This window comes from Mya arenaria, chromosome 14, assembly GCF_026914265.1.
Source record: "Mya arenaria isolate MELC-2E11 chromosome 14, ASM2691426v1".
NCBI classification, from domain to species: domain Eukaryota; kingdom Metazoa; phylum Mollusca; class Bivalvia; order Myida; family Myidae; genus Mya; species Mya arenaria.
Genome location: NC_069135.1, coordinates 6,153,954 through 6,171,789, shown reverse-complemented (window position 1 = coordinate 6,171,789; position 17,836 = coordinate 6,153,954). Strand labels below are relative to the sequence as shown.

Below are 17,836 nucleotides of genomic sequence, written 5' to 3'. Positions count from 1 at the left end.
ATTACATGTACTCACATCTACAGAAACCTAGTCTGATGTAGTGCATTACATGTACTCACATCTACAGAAACCTAGTCTGATGTATTGCATTACATGTACCCAGGTCTTCAGGAACCTTGTCTGATGTATTGCATTACATGTACTCACATCTTCAGAAACCTAGTCTGATGTATTGCATTTCATGTACTCACATCTTCAGAAACCTAGTCTGATGTATTGCATTACATGTACTCACATCTTCAGAAACCTTATCTGATGTATTGCATTACATGTACTCACATCTTCAGAAACCTTGTCTGATGTATTGCATTCGATGTACTCACATCTTCAGGAACCTTGTCTGATGTATTGCATTACATATGTTACATCTTCAGGAACCTAGTCTGATGTATTGCATTACATATGTTACATCTTCAGAAACCTAGTCTGATGTATTGCATTACATGTACTCACATCTTCAGAAACCTAGTCTGATGTATTGCATTACATGTACTCACATCTTCAGAAACCTAGTCTGATGTATTGCATTACATGTAGTTACATCTTCAGAAACCTAGTCTGATGTATTGCATTACATAAATTTGGATCGACTAAAACCTAGTCTGATGTATTGCATAACTCATATGGATATGGGGGGTGGGGGGGGTGGGTGGGGGGGGGGGATTACTGCACAAAGATGCTTGAAAGACTGCCGATTTTGATTATGAATGAACTAGAAACAAGAATTTCAGATTTCATTTTAATGCATTTTCATAAACACACAATTACATATACCGTACATTTTTAAAATGCTGTAGTACACAACTTATACCATAAAATAATATCACAAAGTAACAAGGGCATTCACCATCTATATACTATAATTTTATAACATTTACAATTATTATACTATAGTTAGTCACTTTCCATTCAGATTTTAAAAATGAAAGGCAAAAATTGGCATCACCTTGGAAGTTATCTCACTTTTTTATACAATTAGTTTGGCAAAATGATGTCACTTTATCTAATAGTGTGCTAATCTGTGCATATAAAATTACAGTAAAATTTCAGTTTTATTTGCAGGGTTTTTTTTAATAGTAGAAACGCTCATGGCATTACCAATGGAATCACCAGACGGATTCACATCTATTTATTAAGAAGAGCACTGACAACCATAAAATCCATTAAGCAAATTACAACCACCAAATTTCCGTTTGTTAACAAAAACAACCACCAATTTTCCATTTAGTAATTCATTGGTTTTATTTAGCAAGTTATGTAGAATCTTGCACAAGTGCACTGGCTAGCATGGACACATTTCATCCTGAACAATAAGTTAGCACATCTTAATGATAAGTCGGCCAAAATAAAACACTAGTAATTTTTCTTTCCAATTTAAACCATGAATTTCAGTTTATGACACCATGATTGTTTGATGACAAGATGGCAATGAAAATGGGCGAATATAAAACCATTTATCTGTACTAGGATGGTCAGCGTCTGAAGAAAAATGGACTAAAGCTTTAAACCTGAGGTAGATGTTAAGCTACGATAGTTGTTAACAATTTCCAAATGTAGCTTTTACAGTACGATCTCAGCAGCTCTATGATATATTCATTGTACAACAAGACTTAGTAATTCTAAAGAACTTGATTCAGCAGCACAATTTCAAGCACAAACAAAGCAACCTTATTGTTATCTGCAAAGAAAATTGGGAAATATAGTGCACATTTCTTGGTTCACTAGTTTATATTGATTCATGACATAATTTGCAGTCCTATCTAGTTCTATGTTTTAAGGCAAGTAAACTAAGTGGTTGTGGTATTTTGAATGATATTAATTCAATTGAAAAACTGCATATGCATTGAATGCAGGGCAACCTTTGAAGCAACTTCCTGTCATAAGTGAAGTAAGCCAAACAACAAAAACTGACTTAAGTGCTGGTAAAAAGGAACAAAAAAAAATCACTAAAAAAAAGCTTTTTCCATCAGCCACACAGCCAATAGAAAACCTGTGCAATTTGAACAACTGTGATATCTTGCTGTGAATTTTGTCCCTTCATTTAACATGCTTAAATGACCTCTAAAACTGAAACATTTTTATTTTTTGAGACAATTACACATTTCCTTTCGTTTTGTAAAAATGTAATAATGGAACTTGTTACATCTGGATGGTAAGAATGAAATCAGATGAGCACCAACCGGAGTGGTAAAAATGGCTCAAAAATGAAATGAAATCATCAAACGATTGTTAACAGCAAATAAATCCCAATGTTATTTTATGTACATTTGAATATTGGTACTTTTTTCTTAATCTAAACTACTCTGAAATCACAGAAATTGGCCCTATTGTAATATTTGTAACAACAGTTTAAAAAAATTATCAAAAGTGAGCAAAACATGCACTGTATAAAATAGAACTTAAATCTTTTAATTATAAAATACGGTTGGCTAAAATTCTTGCAAGAAAAAACATTTTAAAATATTTTCATAACAAATTCATTTTCATTAATAAAATTGCACTTAAAATTCATAAACAAGAGTGTCCCAGAGAGCATGAGAATGCTCGTCTGTTTATACAAAATTAAAAGGATCATACCTCAGAATATAAAAGTTAGAATTATGGACCTTGCTGCACGTGTGGGTATTGTCCTGGCTACATGATTAACAAGATTCATTTGAATATCTTTAAAGGTTTTTGATGATGGCCATGGTTTAATATCTTCATCATCCAATATATAAAAAGCAAAAATTGCGATAAAACTAATAACTCACAAGAAAGATGCTTTTACAGCGAGCAGTCAATAAAACACAACTTTATCACACAAACAAAGCAAAAAACAATCTCAACATGTATTCTTCAATGACTCATAAACATGAAGCTTTTTATAAAAGAAAAAGAAGTAGCACTTTTGTTTGCATCCTCGAGGGCACATCATTTGTACCTGGTTGTGTAAAATGCAAAAGCCAGAGAGAAAACGGGCCGTCTCTGCTGATGTTTACCTGTCAAACGCTTTCCTAACCAGCGGAAAAACTCCTACACATTAAACAAGCAAGCAATGATGTTGGTGTAAATGAGATGACAATGTTTGCTAACACAACATAAGGATTATCTTGTTCTTCCTAAAACTGTCTCCAACAAATTGTGTTACAAAACCCTTGATAAAAATTGGATGCAAAATAACGTATTGCTATGAATTCAGACTTAAATGATCATTTCTCAGTTGTACCTTATACTGCTTGCAAATGGTAAATAAAGCAGATTGTTACAGGTTAAAACTGGAGACACTTTTGTAAAGAACAAAATAACTTGACTATCTGGTAAAATATATAGAGTACATGATAATTAATCTTCAAAACAACACAATCCAGTATATACAAGAGATCCAACTAAACGGTCCTGGTGAGTCAATGCTTTTGGACCAACCCTCGCATTTTCAGTCTCTGGCAAATTGATGCTTGTGGACCAACCTTCACAAGTCTCTCAATATCTTCTATAGCCCTCACAAGCTGATCTCAGAAGGTTACAGTATAACTGCATACAATGTTTGTTTATACCTAATACATCAACCAAATTGCCACTTTGAAATATCATTTCCTTATAGCAAGGTTAATTCATTATAACAGCATTTGACTTGTATGTGACATGAATAATATGTTCACACATAGCATTTTTAAGTGTTGTTGTAGAACGTTCTAAGAAAACTTCTACAAAAGTTAACAACATTCAGATTGCTTCAATTGTCTTTGTTTTTCAGAAAAACAGTGTGAGTGACAATAATGTACTGGTACTAGGTATTTAGTTGTCAGCAGTCTATTGCAGTATCATTGTTCCAGAGGAGACAAAAGAATTTATTTGCAGAGATCATGCTACCCAGTGGTCCAATTCTGGACAGAGTATACACTTATATCTGGTGCTGTACTTAGTAAAACACCCAGGCTTAATGTTTTTTATGCTTTGTCATCAATGTCATAAATCTCCTTGGACAGTGGTGGATACTCGTTAATAACGGGGTCCTTCTGCATCTTCATGGCATTCAAAACTGCTGAATGCTTCTGGTTAATCTGCTTGAACACCGGGAGTATGCCGAGTAATCGGGCAAACTTGTTTTCAAAGTCATTGTGGTTCTTACGAATCTCAAAGAACAGCGACTGTAGGAAGAGGGTGTGCAGCTTCTCTACAGCCAACACATTGTCCAGGTTTTCTCGCTCTGTAACAAAAAAAGACAATCAAGTCTAGTTTCTACCTAAACAAAATTCCAGCTTAACTGTGACTAAAATTTATTTCTGACAGAAATATGCTAGTTTGGTTCTTTTATAGCAACTAGAACTTGTGACATTTTGAGGGGTCATCTAAGAGTTTCCCAGGAAGGGCTTAAACCCATAACCTCTGGACAACTACATTAATTTACCCTTGGCAATAATGTTTCATTGCCAGTGTGAGAAATTGTCTCCCTTTGGTAACATATTTTCCAGCTTAGTTAAGCAACAAAGAATAATGCAATTTTGATATCATGACAATGTATTTCCAAAATATTAATTGGTCTTCGATTCATTTGATAGAAAAACATCTTCTCTATGAGTGATGTCACTCTTAATATCACTTGAATTATTAAGTAATCATAACTCAAAGACATCCAACTCAAATATTGTAGCAGACCGTACCTGGACACATAATAAGGCAAGCTGAGAAAAGTCCGATCTCCTCATCAGTCAGTTTTAGGGGGTTCATCTGGGCGGCAACATTGAAGAACTCCATAATAAACATGCCCATCGGCATTTGCTGTACCATTTCCCTGAAACATTACACAAGATCATGAGCATTGCTAACAAACATTTAATTAAAATTGTTTATCAAATTGGAATGTCCATTCGGTTAAATAGAAAGTGACTTTTTGATGTTAAAACAAACACTCTCACAAAAACAGCAGATATGACGATGGAAAGGAATTAGACAAATTGTTACCAGTGCTTATTTCCTTATAATGGCAAGATTCCAACCAACCTAAGTTTAGCTGAAGTCATTTTAAATGAGTAACATAAAAGAAATGTGCAATAGAGTGAACACAAACACTCATCTGCTTGTGATTTTAATACTAGCATCCATATGGTGATTCATGAGAGACTTATGATGTGGGACTTTCAATATAAGGACATCGATCTGATTAAATCTTTGTACAATACCTACCTAGGACACCTTATACCACGCAGAGTTGCACCTCATACATGCTTTTAATTGTTTATTACTGAAAACAAAACCCAAATAATCTCTTCCATACTTACTTGGGACATTTCATTTCCATGCCGGGGTCGAACATCTCCAATTTCTCATGGTCCACCAGAAGACACATGCGGTTCAACAGGATCTCAAAGGAGCCCTTCTTGATCAACACAATCTGATCTTCCTGGTGAATCTCACTGAATCCTGCAATAAAGATCATGTAAACATTTAGTTTACCATGTAGGCATGCTGCATACAAAATGGCCGTTGGTACGATGTTTACAGAGAAATGGGCTCTTTGCAGTTTTTCACATGAGCGCTTCACAGTGAAGGTAAATGCTTGTCTGTTTTTTATCCCCAGTTGAACAAGGGTATAAATCCACAATTATTAACGCAATTAAAGTCATAGGTCTTTTTATTTGCTATACACGTTCATATTGTCTCTAGGAACAGGTGTACAAAGATTCATTTGAAGATCTTGAATGTTTTTTTAAGTTATGGCCAACGTTAAAGATTTTGCATAAGGATGCCGACAACTGCAAAGCTGACAATACCTCAAGTTTTTTTCTTAAATAGCAACAATAACAGACAAACTAAAATTAAGTTTTGGGTCAAGTAAAGCATTGTTTAGTTCCAGAATCAGTCAACTACCCACATCAAGACCCCTTCAACGTCACTTTGCCATTATTAGGGCATGTCCATCTACATTGACATATGCTATACAAAAATCATCTATCTATATTTTGTAAACATTTATGAACTTATATTAATCTTCCAATTGTTTTACCTAGGCAGAAAGTGCTACAAAGGTAGAAGTTCTTTCATTAACAATTGGCATAATTATCCAAGCTATTAGAACGAAGCAATTTCACAGGCATCCAAAAACAAATCAATGCTTATGTTTACCTGGCAATTTTTTGCAGAAGCGAACAACCTGTGTCACTTCAAAGACCATGTTACTGACAAACTTCTGCCAGATTTGCCTGGGATTTATTGACAACCTCGCAAAGTCGGGCTGTAAAAGAGATATATAACAATATTTGAAAAGCATCAAAATGGCAACAACAACACTCCTATCAACAGTTTTTATCCCGTAAAGTTTGTCAAGACTAGCAATAAATCATAAAACCATTATAAAATACTTGTAACATTTCTTGTTTAAAACTGAAGATATTTATATAGAATACCCAGTTTTTATTTAGTCTTCTATTAGAAATGAAAATTTTAAGATCAATAAGCCTTCATTCTTCCACAAATATCTGGTAAATAAAACCCTCGCAACAATTCCTGCTATGAGCATAATGAAGGAGTATAAACAAAATAATCGAACGTTAGAAACATGTTACCATGCAATGCATGCAGCCTTGCACTCATTTCCACGCTATTCGTTTAAAATATAATTTTACAAATAATTTTCAAATTCACTTACGATGAGTCCTTCAATCATCTTCCTCCTGAAGCTTTCTTCGGCTTCCGCCACCTTCTCACGGGTGGGCGTGACCGTCTCCATGTGTGCCTTGCTCACCTGGTCGATCACTGTCTCAATAAGCTGTTGCCGTAGGGCTGAGGGCACCTGCTTCACTTCCTCTAAGATTCGTTCGACGTTAATCTCGTTGGCGTTCGGGTCCGGCTCAGGGAACACCATCATGCTCGGATCTGTGAAATAAAAAGTTTTAAGCTTTTTAAAATATCTTTATTGCCTGCCTTGATGATAATTTAAAGGCATGCTTAAGCCCCAGGGTTTTCAGTTCATTTAAATTTGCTTAAAGATACTTCAGAACTAGTCCTTAATTTTCATTACCGTATTATCCCTCGAACAAAGTATTATGTATAACAATGCAAAGTTGTTTTCTGTGTTTGATTATTAGAAGAAAAGTAAGATATTATCCTGGGAATTTCTTGTTCGAGGAATCAATCTGCATGAGTTTTGAGAAAATCTGCCTAATTTAATTAAATATTCATGAGAAGGAAATGTTAATTAGACATCCTTGCTATAAAGCCTAAAAAGTCAATACAATAGGAAACATGCCCTTACCTGGCATTGGCGGCATGCCTCCCTCCATCATCATCATCTGCGGATCCATGTCCTTCATCATCTCCATCATGTCTGGCATCATCATCATCGTCTCTGGTGACAATTCTGGCATTTGGAACATTGGGGATGCGCAACCGGATGGGGGGAACGATGGCATCATGTTGGAGTTCTCCGTCATGGGCGCGTATTGGCTGTTGTCCAACGGCCTCTCTGTTTTGATTTCCGACATGGAGTATAAAGATGTTGGAGAGGTCACATTTTCAGTCTTAATGTCTTCTGTTGTAAAAGTTGGAGTAGTGGTGCCAGAACATAACTTGAAGTTGTCTAAACCGCTTTCAATGATTCCCACTTTTGAGTCAATACTTTTTCTATTGTTTTCATTTAAGACATCACTTTGTTCGAGTGGAGAAGAAACCGAGCCTGGTGTCAAAGCCGAACTCTGACTTGACTCAGAGCCAGACTTAAAAGCAGCATTTTTCTTATTTTTCTGATTGTCATTTGTGTTATTGTTCCGCTGGTGTTCACGGAAGCTATGCTGAGCGGCCTGGAGGAAGGCCTGCATCAGTTCTGACTTGAACTGTCCATTCTGCTGGAGGAGTTTCTGTAGTTCGGCCATTCTCAGCTTATAGAGTTCGGCTGGGGAGGTCGGATATGGGGCAATAGGCACGTTTGTCTCACGCTTCTGTTCACCGCTTGAGTCTTTCAACCGCTTTGGACGACGGCCTAGCCTTGAAGCTGAAATTAGTGTACAACAGCTATTGTCAAACAGTCTTATGCAATTCAAAGTTTTAACAATTGTTATGAAAATGACTTTGAAAATGATGAGACCCACCTAATGATTTCATTAAGAGAAAATTCCATTACTTATTATTCATAACAACAGTTGCTCACACATTCAACAGATTGAAATGCAACAGAAGAAAATCACCTCTGCAAAAGAAAAGAATAAACAACCATATAAAAACAAACAAACAGCAATAATCATAAAAGAATAGTAACTTGAAAGAGTACTTACTAAATAAGCCTTAAGGTATCCTTAAATTTTCAAAGAAGATTTTCAGATGTCAAACTTCAACCTTGCTCGAAGCCTCAGGAAAGAACAGAAAGAAAGGAGACTTGCCTAGTCTTATATATACCCAGGTGAAAATTCGAGCAACCGACTTACTTTATGGGAAAATGGGGTAAATTTGCTTAGCCATCAAAAATCGAGTGTAAAGCCCATGTTTTCATTAGACTGGTAGCTGGCTAAACACATGACCTAACATGTGAAGGCCAAGGCTTTATATAATAACCTACTACTGATTTTAAATTACACTCTGGACACTTAACACAGGCCCCAACTTCTGGAACAAGTCCCTTAAAAAAAGGATCAAGCTAGGTTCATTTTTAGTTTTTAGACTTTTAAAGTAAATAACTTTGAGAAGAATCATGATAAACTGCTTTTTTGTTATGAAAAACTTAAGTATATGCACCTCATTTAATTAAATGTAGTACGATACTTAAACCTGTTTATCTGAAGATGTTATAAGAATGTTATAAGAATGTTCTGGCCAGAGCTGAGTTAATGGGTTTAAACCAAAATGAACTGAAAACATTCAGCATATTAATTTCTTCATTGAAGAACTATTTGCCAATGGGTACATTACTTAATTACATACATACTAATTAGGCAAATAGTTGAATGCCAAGTCATGGAGATATTTAACAGTACTGTTTGCCAAAATAAGTATAAAATTATTCTTTGACAGAATCTAACAATTGTGTATGTACATTTTGATAAAAAACCAGCCAGTTACAAGATTATTCTATATGACCTTTGTCACAATTAACCTATTTCTCACAGCTTTGTAGAATACCAGTAGCTGTTAAATCGGTCAGAAATGAATGCCTGACCGCCAGATAAGTACTTTCTTTTCTCATTGTAAGATTTTGTTGCTAACCATGCATAAGGATTGTCTAAAGTTGGAACTCACAGAGAGTCCCTGGGATTCGGGTACCAGATTCTTCCTTCATTATTCCTGGCCATTTCTAAACAATGTAGGTGAGCCGAAATTTTCTAATATTAGAAAAATCATTCAATGTCTGCATGGAGAGTTCATGAAAATAAAACAAAAACTGAATGGGTACCAAGAAAGAAATCAGGGCAATAGCCGAGATTAATCTTTACTTGAGGATAAATTTCCCAGAATTCACATCTGGATTATTTATCAAGACATTCATTGGATAATTCCAAGGTTTGAAGTCTAAAAATCAGTATCGCTGGGGAATGATTTGAAACTTTTTAATGTACCTGAACTCATACTGTTGTCTTTCAAAACTTCAGTTTTTCTTGGCACATTCTGATTACAAGGTTGTTGTTTTTAAGAAACTAAATTGACTGAATTATCTGACGGGTGTTTTCACATTATAAAGATAACTGCTATATATTATATTTAAAACCATAAGAAAGGAAACATGCAGTCGAGATCTTAGACTAAACAAAAACCAGGCACAGAACTTAACAGATGCCAGCATAAATTCACAACAAATACACGATTTCAAATGAAGGAAAAAGCTGATATTCATGACGTGACCATGCTTTTACCAGCTGATCAATGTAAGCACCACTTAGTGAGAAGGTGGTCAACATTTATGTCATCCTTGTTAACCTTGCTGGTTAAGAAAACATTTCTTCTCTCAAACTCAGGATAATGGTCAATAATAGCCTCTGGCATTTCTGCTCTCTATTTAAGGTACAATAACAAGCTCAAATTCAACAGGTCAACAAAAGTTGAAAATTACTTCGGCCTTGCTTGGTCCATATCTATTCTCTTGATTCTTATTTTCATACAAGCTCTCAAGCTAGAACATTGCTATCAATGTTTTGATGAATTGAAAAATAAACTTATACATAATTATATGACCAATTATTACAAAACTAATTAACAGATGACCAAATTACATTTTGTCACTGGGATAAGTATATAATTATACAACTTTTCTCAGATGTTTTCCTAATTATGATTCACCTTGAATTTATAGCACAAAGTTGCGGCACAAAGTTGCGGCACAAACAATGCTGCTAACAACATAACATATTGACATAACCTTGACCATGACCTTCCATCATTGAAAAACAGATTTGAAGACATGCTCAATGCAATACAATATTTCCTAAACAAACTATTAATATTGGGTTCTGGGTTCAAACTCCTTACAATTTACGAATTACTACTTCAAGGTAAGAATTATAATGCAACAGTCTAGCTTCTTCAGATCTGTCATGATCTTGGTTCTTGAACATATAGCCCTAAAGAAAGCAATGATCTTGGTTCTTGAACATATAGCCCTAAAGAAAGCAATGATCTTGGTTCTTGAACATATAGCCCTAAAGAAAGGAATGAACTAATGAACTACCTTGGTTCTTGAACATATAGCCCTAAAGAAAGGAATGAACTAATGAACTACCTTGGTTCTTGGAACATATAGCCCTAAAGAAAGGAATGAACTAATGAACTACCTTGGTCCTTGAACATACAGCCCTAAAGAAAGGAATGAACTCATAAACTATCTTGATTCTTGAACATATAGCCCTAAAGAAAAGAATGAACTGATGAATTATCTTGGTTCTTGAACAAATAGCCCTAAAGAAAGGAATGAACTCATGAACTATCTTGGTCCTTGAACATATAGCCCTAAAGAAAGGAATGAACTCATGAAATATCTTGGTCCTTGAACATAAAGCCCTAAAGAAAGGAATGAACTAATGAACTATCTTGGTTCTTGAACATATAGCCCTAAAGAAAGGAATGAACTAATGAACTTAATTGTATCTTAAATTTGTCCATGATTGAAGGCATGAAATATAATCAAAGCAAGTTCTGTTTAACATTTTGTTCACATATAAATGGTGTGGTCTATATGTATTGTAATCTCTCTTATAATAGGTGGTGTGACTTTGTCATTACATTTACCCTTTCCTCTCATCAACAATATCAGACACCCACTATAATATACACCCACAAGTTTTTATTTCTCTCGCAATTAATAACTGCTGGTCCTAATTTAGATCACCAAATGACCATGAACATTAGCTTGTTAAATGACCATGAATGTTGTTATATTACCAAGAACTTTAGGTTGTTAAATGACCATGGACTTTAGCTTGTTCAATGACCATGAACATAAGGTTGTTGAATGACTATGAACATTAGGTTGTTAGATGACCATGAACATTAGCTTTAATAAATGACCATGATCATAAGGTTGTTGAATGACTATGAACATTAGGTTGTTAGATGACCATGAACATTAGCTTTATTAAATGACCATGAACATAAGGTTGTTGAATGACTATGAACATTAGGTTGTTAGATGACCATGAACATTAGCTTTAATAAATGACCATGAACATTAGGTTGTTGAATGACTATGAACATTAGGTTGTTAGATGACCATGAACATTAGCTATTAAATGACCATGAACATAAGGTTGTTGAATGACTATGAACATTAGGTTGTTAGATGACCATGAACATTAGCTTTATTAAATGACCATGAACATAATTGTTGAATGACTATAACCATTAACTTGTTAAATGACCATGAACATTAGGTTGTTGAATGACTATGAATATTAGGTTGTTAGATGACCATGAACATTAGCTTTATTAAATGACCATGAACATAAGGTTGTTGAATGACTATGAACATTATGTTGTTAGATGACCATGAACATTAGCTTTATTAAATGACCATGAACATAAGGTTGTTGAATGACTATGAACATTAGGTTGTTAGATGACCATGAACATTAGCTTTAATAAATGACCATGAACATAAGGTTGTTGAATGACTATGAACATTAGGTTGTTAGATGACCATGAACATTAACTTTATTAAATGACCATGAACATTAGGTTGTTGAATGACTATGAACATTAGGTTGTTAGATGACCATGAACATTAGCTTTAATAAATGACCATGGACGTAATTGTTGAATGACTATAACCATTAACTTGTTAAATGATGATGAACGTAAGGTTTTAAATGATTGTTAGATGACCATGAACATTAGGTTGTTGAATGACTATGAATATTAGGTTGTTAGATGACCATGAACATTAGCTATTAAATGACCATGAACATAAGGTTGTTGAATGACTATGAACATTAGGTTGTTAGATGACCATGAACATTAGCTTTATTAAATGACCATGGACATAATTGTTGAATGACTATAACCATTAACTTGTTAAATGATGATGAACGTAAGGTTTTAAATGATTGTTAGATGACCATGAACATTAGCTTTATTAAATGACTATGAACATTAGGTTGTTAAATGACCATGAACATAAGCTTTATTAAATGACCATGAACATTAGGTTGTTAAATGACCATGAACATTAGGTTTTAAATGATTGCTAAATGACCATGAATTAAATGACCCTGAACGTCAGCTTGTTAAATGACCATGAACATTAGGTTGTTAAATGACCAAGTTTGTAAACTTGCTGAAAAGAAAAAATGTTAAACACAACACCAGCAATAAATGAAGAAAGAGGCTAAACTGGCTAAGGTAAGAACACTGGGCAGAGAACATAACAGATCTAGGAAAGAACGTTATGATTGGCAAAAACAATGTTTTTATACAACAGATGCCAGCATCTATCAGACAAAATCAGCCATTTTCTATACCTATATTGCAGCCAATCAGAGAGAGAAGACTGAGAAAGCTAGATAGTGCAAGATGATTCAACTTTTGAACTTTCAATTTCGTTACCTTTCAAATCTTTTATCCACTTGAGAAAATTTGGTCAATTTATTCAAAAAATGCCGACCTTGCTTGATCACAGAAACAAAATGTTGTTGCGCAAATTATTTTTTATTTAATTCTAATAAACATTATAAACATAACAACACACGTTATATCGGTGAACCATAAGCTTCTCATAGCATTCACACCTGTCCAACTCCTTTTCGTTGTTGAAATGATATTTTATATTCTATTATGTTTTAAACAGGTCTTGGTCATCTATTGACATTCACAATGTTTGAATCCCTAAGGTGTTATTGCTATTCAAGGGCTATAACTCCTTTTGAAAGTTAATTCATAACAAGAGCTGTCATCCAGTTCAATGAATTAAGCAGTTATTAATATGCTTACATTAGGAACAGCTATCATGACTGAACACAGGTGCCATTTTTTTTTTTTTAATCTCTTGATCTGTGCGTAACAAAGTCGGACAGCTCGGACACAACCGACAATGCATATTTATGCATCATTCCATAATGATTAAACTCCCAAGAGTAACCTTGATCTTTGTGGTGGTAGGGTAGTGGTTCTTGCACGCGACACTTGTCTTTACTTACCTTACACCACATCAATTTTAAAATCCCTCTCTGCATGACAAAATTACAGCTCAGGCACGACCAACTTTGCTCTATATGCATATATTAAGCATTCCATATTGATTCAACTTCAGGTGTGGACTTGACCTTTGAGGTAGGGTTGCGGGTCTTGCACACAACACATCATCTTTATGTAATGAACACATGTGCCAAGTAAGTTTAAAATCCCTCTATGCAATGATAAAGTTTAAACCTGGACATAAAAGCAGCATTCCAGAATGATTAAACTATAAGTGTGACCATGACCTTCAGGTAGGGATTGGGGTTTTGCACCAACAAGTTGTCTTTATGTACCAAACACACGGGCAAAGTAATTTTAAAATCCTTTTTTGATTGACAAAGTAACAGCCTGGGCACAACCAACTATACTCCAGATGCATATATAATAAAACTAGAGCTATCACTGAAGTTGATTAATACCCCTGAATGCCGCCTCTCATTATGATTTATCATTGTATAAAACTTTTACGAAATCCCATCTTGTAGTTTTCAAGTTACTGTGCGGACCAAAGTTTGACAAAAAAAAAACACAGAAAAAGGCAATAACTCTGTTATTTGCTAAAATAGTGTAATGATTCATGTACACTGAACTCCTTTTCATTGTGCTGTACCATTTTATAAAGTTTTATTACATTCCATCTGGTAGTTTTCAAGTTATGCTCCAGACAAGAAATAAGTAACAAATGGCAATAACTCTTTAATTGGCTGAAAAGAATTGCAGTTCCTGTACACTGCACTTCCTCTCATTATGATCTATCACTGTGTGAAGTTTAATTAAATTCCATCCAATAGTTTTCAAGTTATGCTCCAGACAAGAAAAAGTAACAAAGGGCAGTAACTCTGTAATTGGCTGAAATAGAATTGCAGTTCCTGTACACTGCACTTCCTCTTATTATGATCTATCACTGTATGAAGTTTTATTAAATTCCATCCAATAGATTTCAAGTTATGCTCCGGACAAGAAAAAGTAACAAAGGGCAGTAACTCTTTAATTGGCTGAAAAAAAATTGCAGTTCCTGTACACTGCACTTCCTCTCATTATGATCTATCACTGTATGAAGTTTTATTAAATTCCATCCAATAGTTTTCAAATTATGCTATGGACAAGAAAAAGTAACAAAGGGCAGTTACTCTGTAATGAGCTGGAATAGAATTGCGGTTCCTGTACACTGCACTCCCTCTCATTATGATCTATCACTGTATGAAGTTTTATTAAATTCCATCCAATAGTTTTCAAGTTATGCTCTGGACAAGGTAAATTGCAACGGACCGACCAACAAACCGACGGATCGACCGACCAACCGACCGACGGACCGACCACAGGGTGATTCCAATATATCCCCTTCAAACTTTGTTTGTTGGGGGTATAATTATGAACTGATATCATAAACTCAAGGTATGACCTTGAACGTACTGGCAGGGTCATGGGTCTTGCATGAGACATGTTGTCAAACACATGCAATTATATATTTTAAAATCCCTTTATGTATGCATATACGGTAAGCTGCTTTTTATGATTAAAAAACCTGCAAGTGTGACCTTGAACTTTGAGGTAGGGATGTTGGTCTTGCACATGACAAGCTGTCTTTATGTACCATTTACATGTACCAAGTAATTTTAAAATCCCTCCCTGCATGACAAAGTTACAGTCTGGACATGAAAACCTTACCGACAGAAGGAGGCAAGGTGCGTTTTAAATATGCCCTCCATAAAAACACTTTGTACTTTATTGCTCAATTCATTCATTATGAACTAAAGGTTTGATTATAGCAAGGTTCGAATTTAACCTTGAAGAGCACTCGCAAAATTTTGCGAGTGCTTTTTGAGGCAACTCGCAAAATTAAAAATCAAGTCGCAATTTTATTATTTGCTTGATTCATTTCCCTTATTATAATGTATGTTTACAAAGCATGCAGGTCATGCAGTTAACCATGCCTTTCTCGATCGTAAGCTCCAAATCTATATTTAGGTCGAGCATCCACTTTCGTACAAATTTTTCACTGGCGGCATATTTACTAGGAGCATTAGTGACTACTACTAGAACTTGTGGATGGCTTATTCTTTTTGGGGGGTTTGGATGACTAATCGGATGCGGCTGGCCGCTTTTTGATAACAAAGCTGTCCATTGACATTGTTTACTTTGACAGTTGGGCGGAAATATTAAAAAGTTGATGCGGTTTACATATTGTGCGCGAAAGCGCTAAATTTAGCCAATGACTGAGCTAGGTGATTACGTCATTTGTACTTACTTTGTATTTGGCACGCCTCGGAGCATCCCGGCAAGATTCGAGATTATACTCACTTTTCCATATTCGTTCTATTTTTGAAATCATTATTAGAGCGTGACTCCGTACTGCCTACTATACTGGTAGTGTAAACATGCCATTTATAAGCTGTTTACTCTCGACTAAGTAGGGGAGTTAAGTTCATGTTTATTCTTCTTTTGTTTGAACATTTTGTCATCTAGAAAAAGCCGCTCGCAGAATTTTGCGAGCTTGAATAAAAGTCACTCGCAATTTGCAAATGTCGCTCGCATTTTGCGAGTATGCGAGTCTAAATTCGAACCCTGTATAGTATAACATTACTGTTGTCAGAGTTGATATCATTGACAAGTTGGGTTGTTTGCTGTTGTATGGTCCATTTCTATAGCCTATATTCATCCCTAGCTCATATTCATCAAAGATCCAAATGCCAAAAAGTATGTCTATTTCTGCCTAATAAAAGGTCCCCATCACAAATTCAAATCTTATTAAAAAACAATAATTTATTGCTATTTGTTATTTTTTTCTTATTTTTTTCAGTTTGAAAAACTTCTGTGTATTGTTGTTATTTGAACAATGTGCAAATTACCAATTCCAGGGGATGTGGTATGACACAAGGTAACCATAGAACATTGAACCCATTGTAAACATTTTGATTGCTTAAACAAACAGTGCATAACCTTGAACATTCCTGATTTATACAATAAACAACTATAATTGAAACACCAGGTGAAGTACCAAAACTATTACATATTGACTACTACACAAAACTGTATTGCAAGATTATTTTTTTATATCATTATTTCTGAAGTGCAATGTCAATAAGAGTAAGAAGTTTTCATAACCAATATTTGCTGGTCAGAAAAATCCAAATAGGCATGGCATATCTTTCAATATTATTAGAAGAAAATGTTCTTCAAGCTCCAGATTGTTGACAATTGGAAATAGATGGAAGCATTAAATCAGTCGGTTTGTAAGGTTATAATCAATAACACTAGGAATACACCAACAATGGCTCATTTAAAAGGCACTTGATCATCAGCTGATCAGCAACACGTTCTGGAAAAAATCTCAGACAAAAAACAGCAGGGTTGGAAATAGGCTAAGCGATAACGCCCATGTCTTGATTATTTACGCTAGAAGAACACCATTTAAACGGCTGATCTGAGTTCATTTAGACCACTCAAACAGCTGATGGGTGTCAAGGTGAATGGAAAACCATGCTGACTCAGCAATCAGCTGTTTCCATTAAACAGTCCTGTGAATTTATTATTATATATCCTATATAATCATTTCCTGAAGGACATAAGGGCTTTACTGGTAGGGATTTTTTTTAAAGTAGAACTTGTTTGAATGAAAAGCTGGAAACAGTTACGCAGCAGGTTCGTGATTGGGAATCAACCATTGCACATACAACAAAATCGTTATTATAAGAAATTTGAGACAGAACCCCTCCCATTATGCATACTTTTACCATAATAAACATCATACGGTATAAACATCAGGAAACAGAAGCTGGAATAAAAAACACTAGCCATGATGAAGGATCTGCTAAAAATGTACCTCTCTCATGTAAAAAGCCCTTTAAAACCCTTGAATATTACCTGCCATAAAAAATCTAACCTATGAGCCCTGACCATGTATGGAAATAGGAGTTACTAACATAATGCACTTTATAAATAAAATATTTTTTTCAGAATATAAAATATTTCTCAGAATACAAATTTTTTTTTTTATATTTCTCAGAATATAAAATATTTCTCAGAATATAATGGTTTTAACATTCTCAAACTTGATAACCTAAGTGAACTTTCTTCCAGCATGTGTTCGAAAATCCTCAAGGATACTGTGACCTAGATCGTAATACCGGTAGATTTAAGATGGTAGACGGGGAAATTTTCAAAATAAATCTAACGCATGCTGCGCTTATATCATATGCTCAAAGGC

The 17,836-nt window shown here is 34.8% G+C and overlaps 1 protein-coding gene across 2 annotated transcripts in view; it reads right to left on the bottom strand.

Moving 5' to 3' along the window:
• Positions 1-725: 725 nt before the first annotated feature.
• Positions 726-17,836, bottom strand: part of LOC128217004 (retinoic acid receptor gamma-like) — a 66,809-nt gene continuing 49,698 nt past the window's right edge. For both annotated transcript variants that reach the window (XM_052923796.1, XM_052923797.1), the window contains 6 exons: positions 7,235-7,969; positions 6,629-6,855; positions 6,106-6,214; positions 5,262-5,403; positions 4,644-4,774; positions 726-4,189 (listed from right to left, as the gene is read on the bottom strand). In XM_052923796.1, the coding sequence (XP_052779756.1) occupies positions 3,930-4,189; positions 4,644-4,774; positions 5,262-5,403; positions 6,106-6,214; positions 6,629-6,855; positions 7,235-7,969 (1,604 nt within the window). In that variant the 3' untranslated portion in view covers positions 726-3,929. The remainder of the gene's footprint in view (positions 4,190-4,643; positions 4,775-5,261; positions 5,404-6,105; positions 6,215-6,628; positions 6,856-7,234; positions 7,970-17,836) is intronic.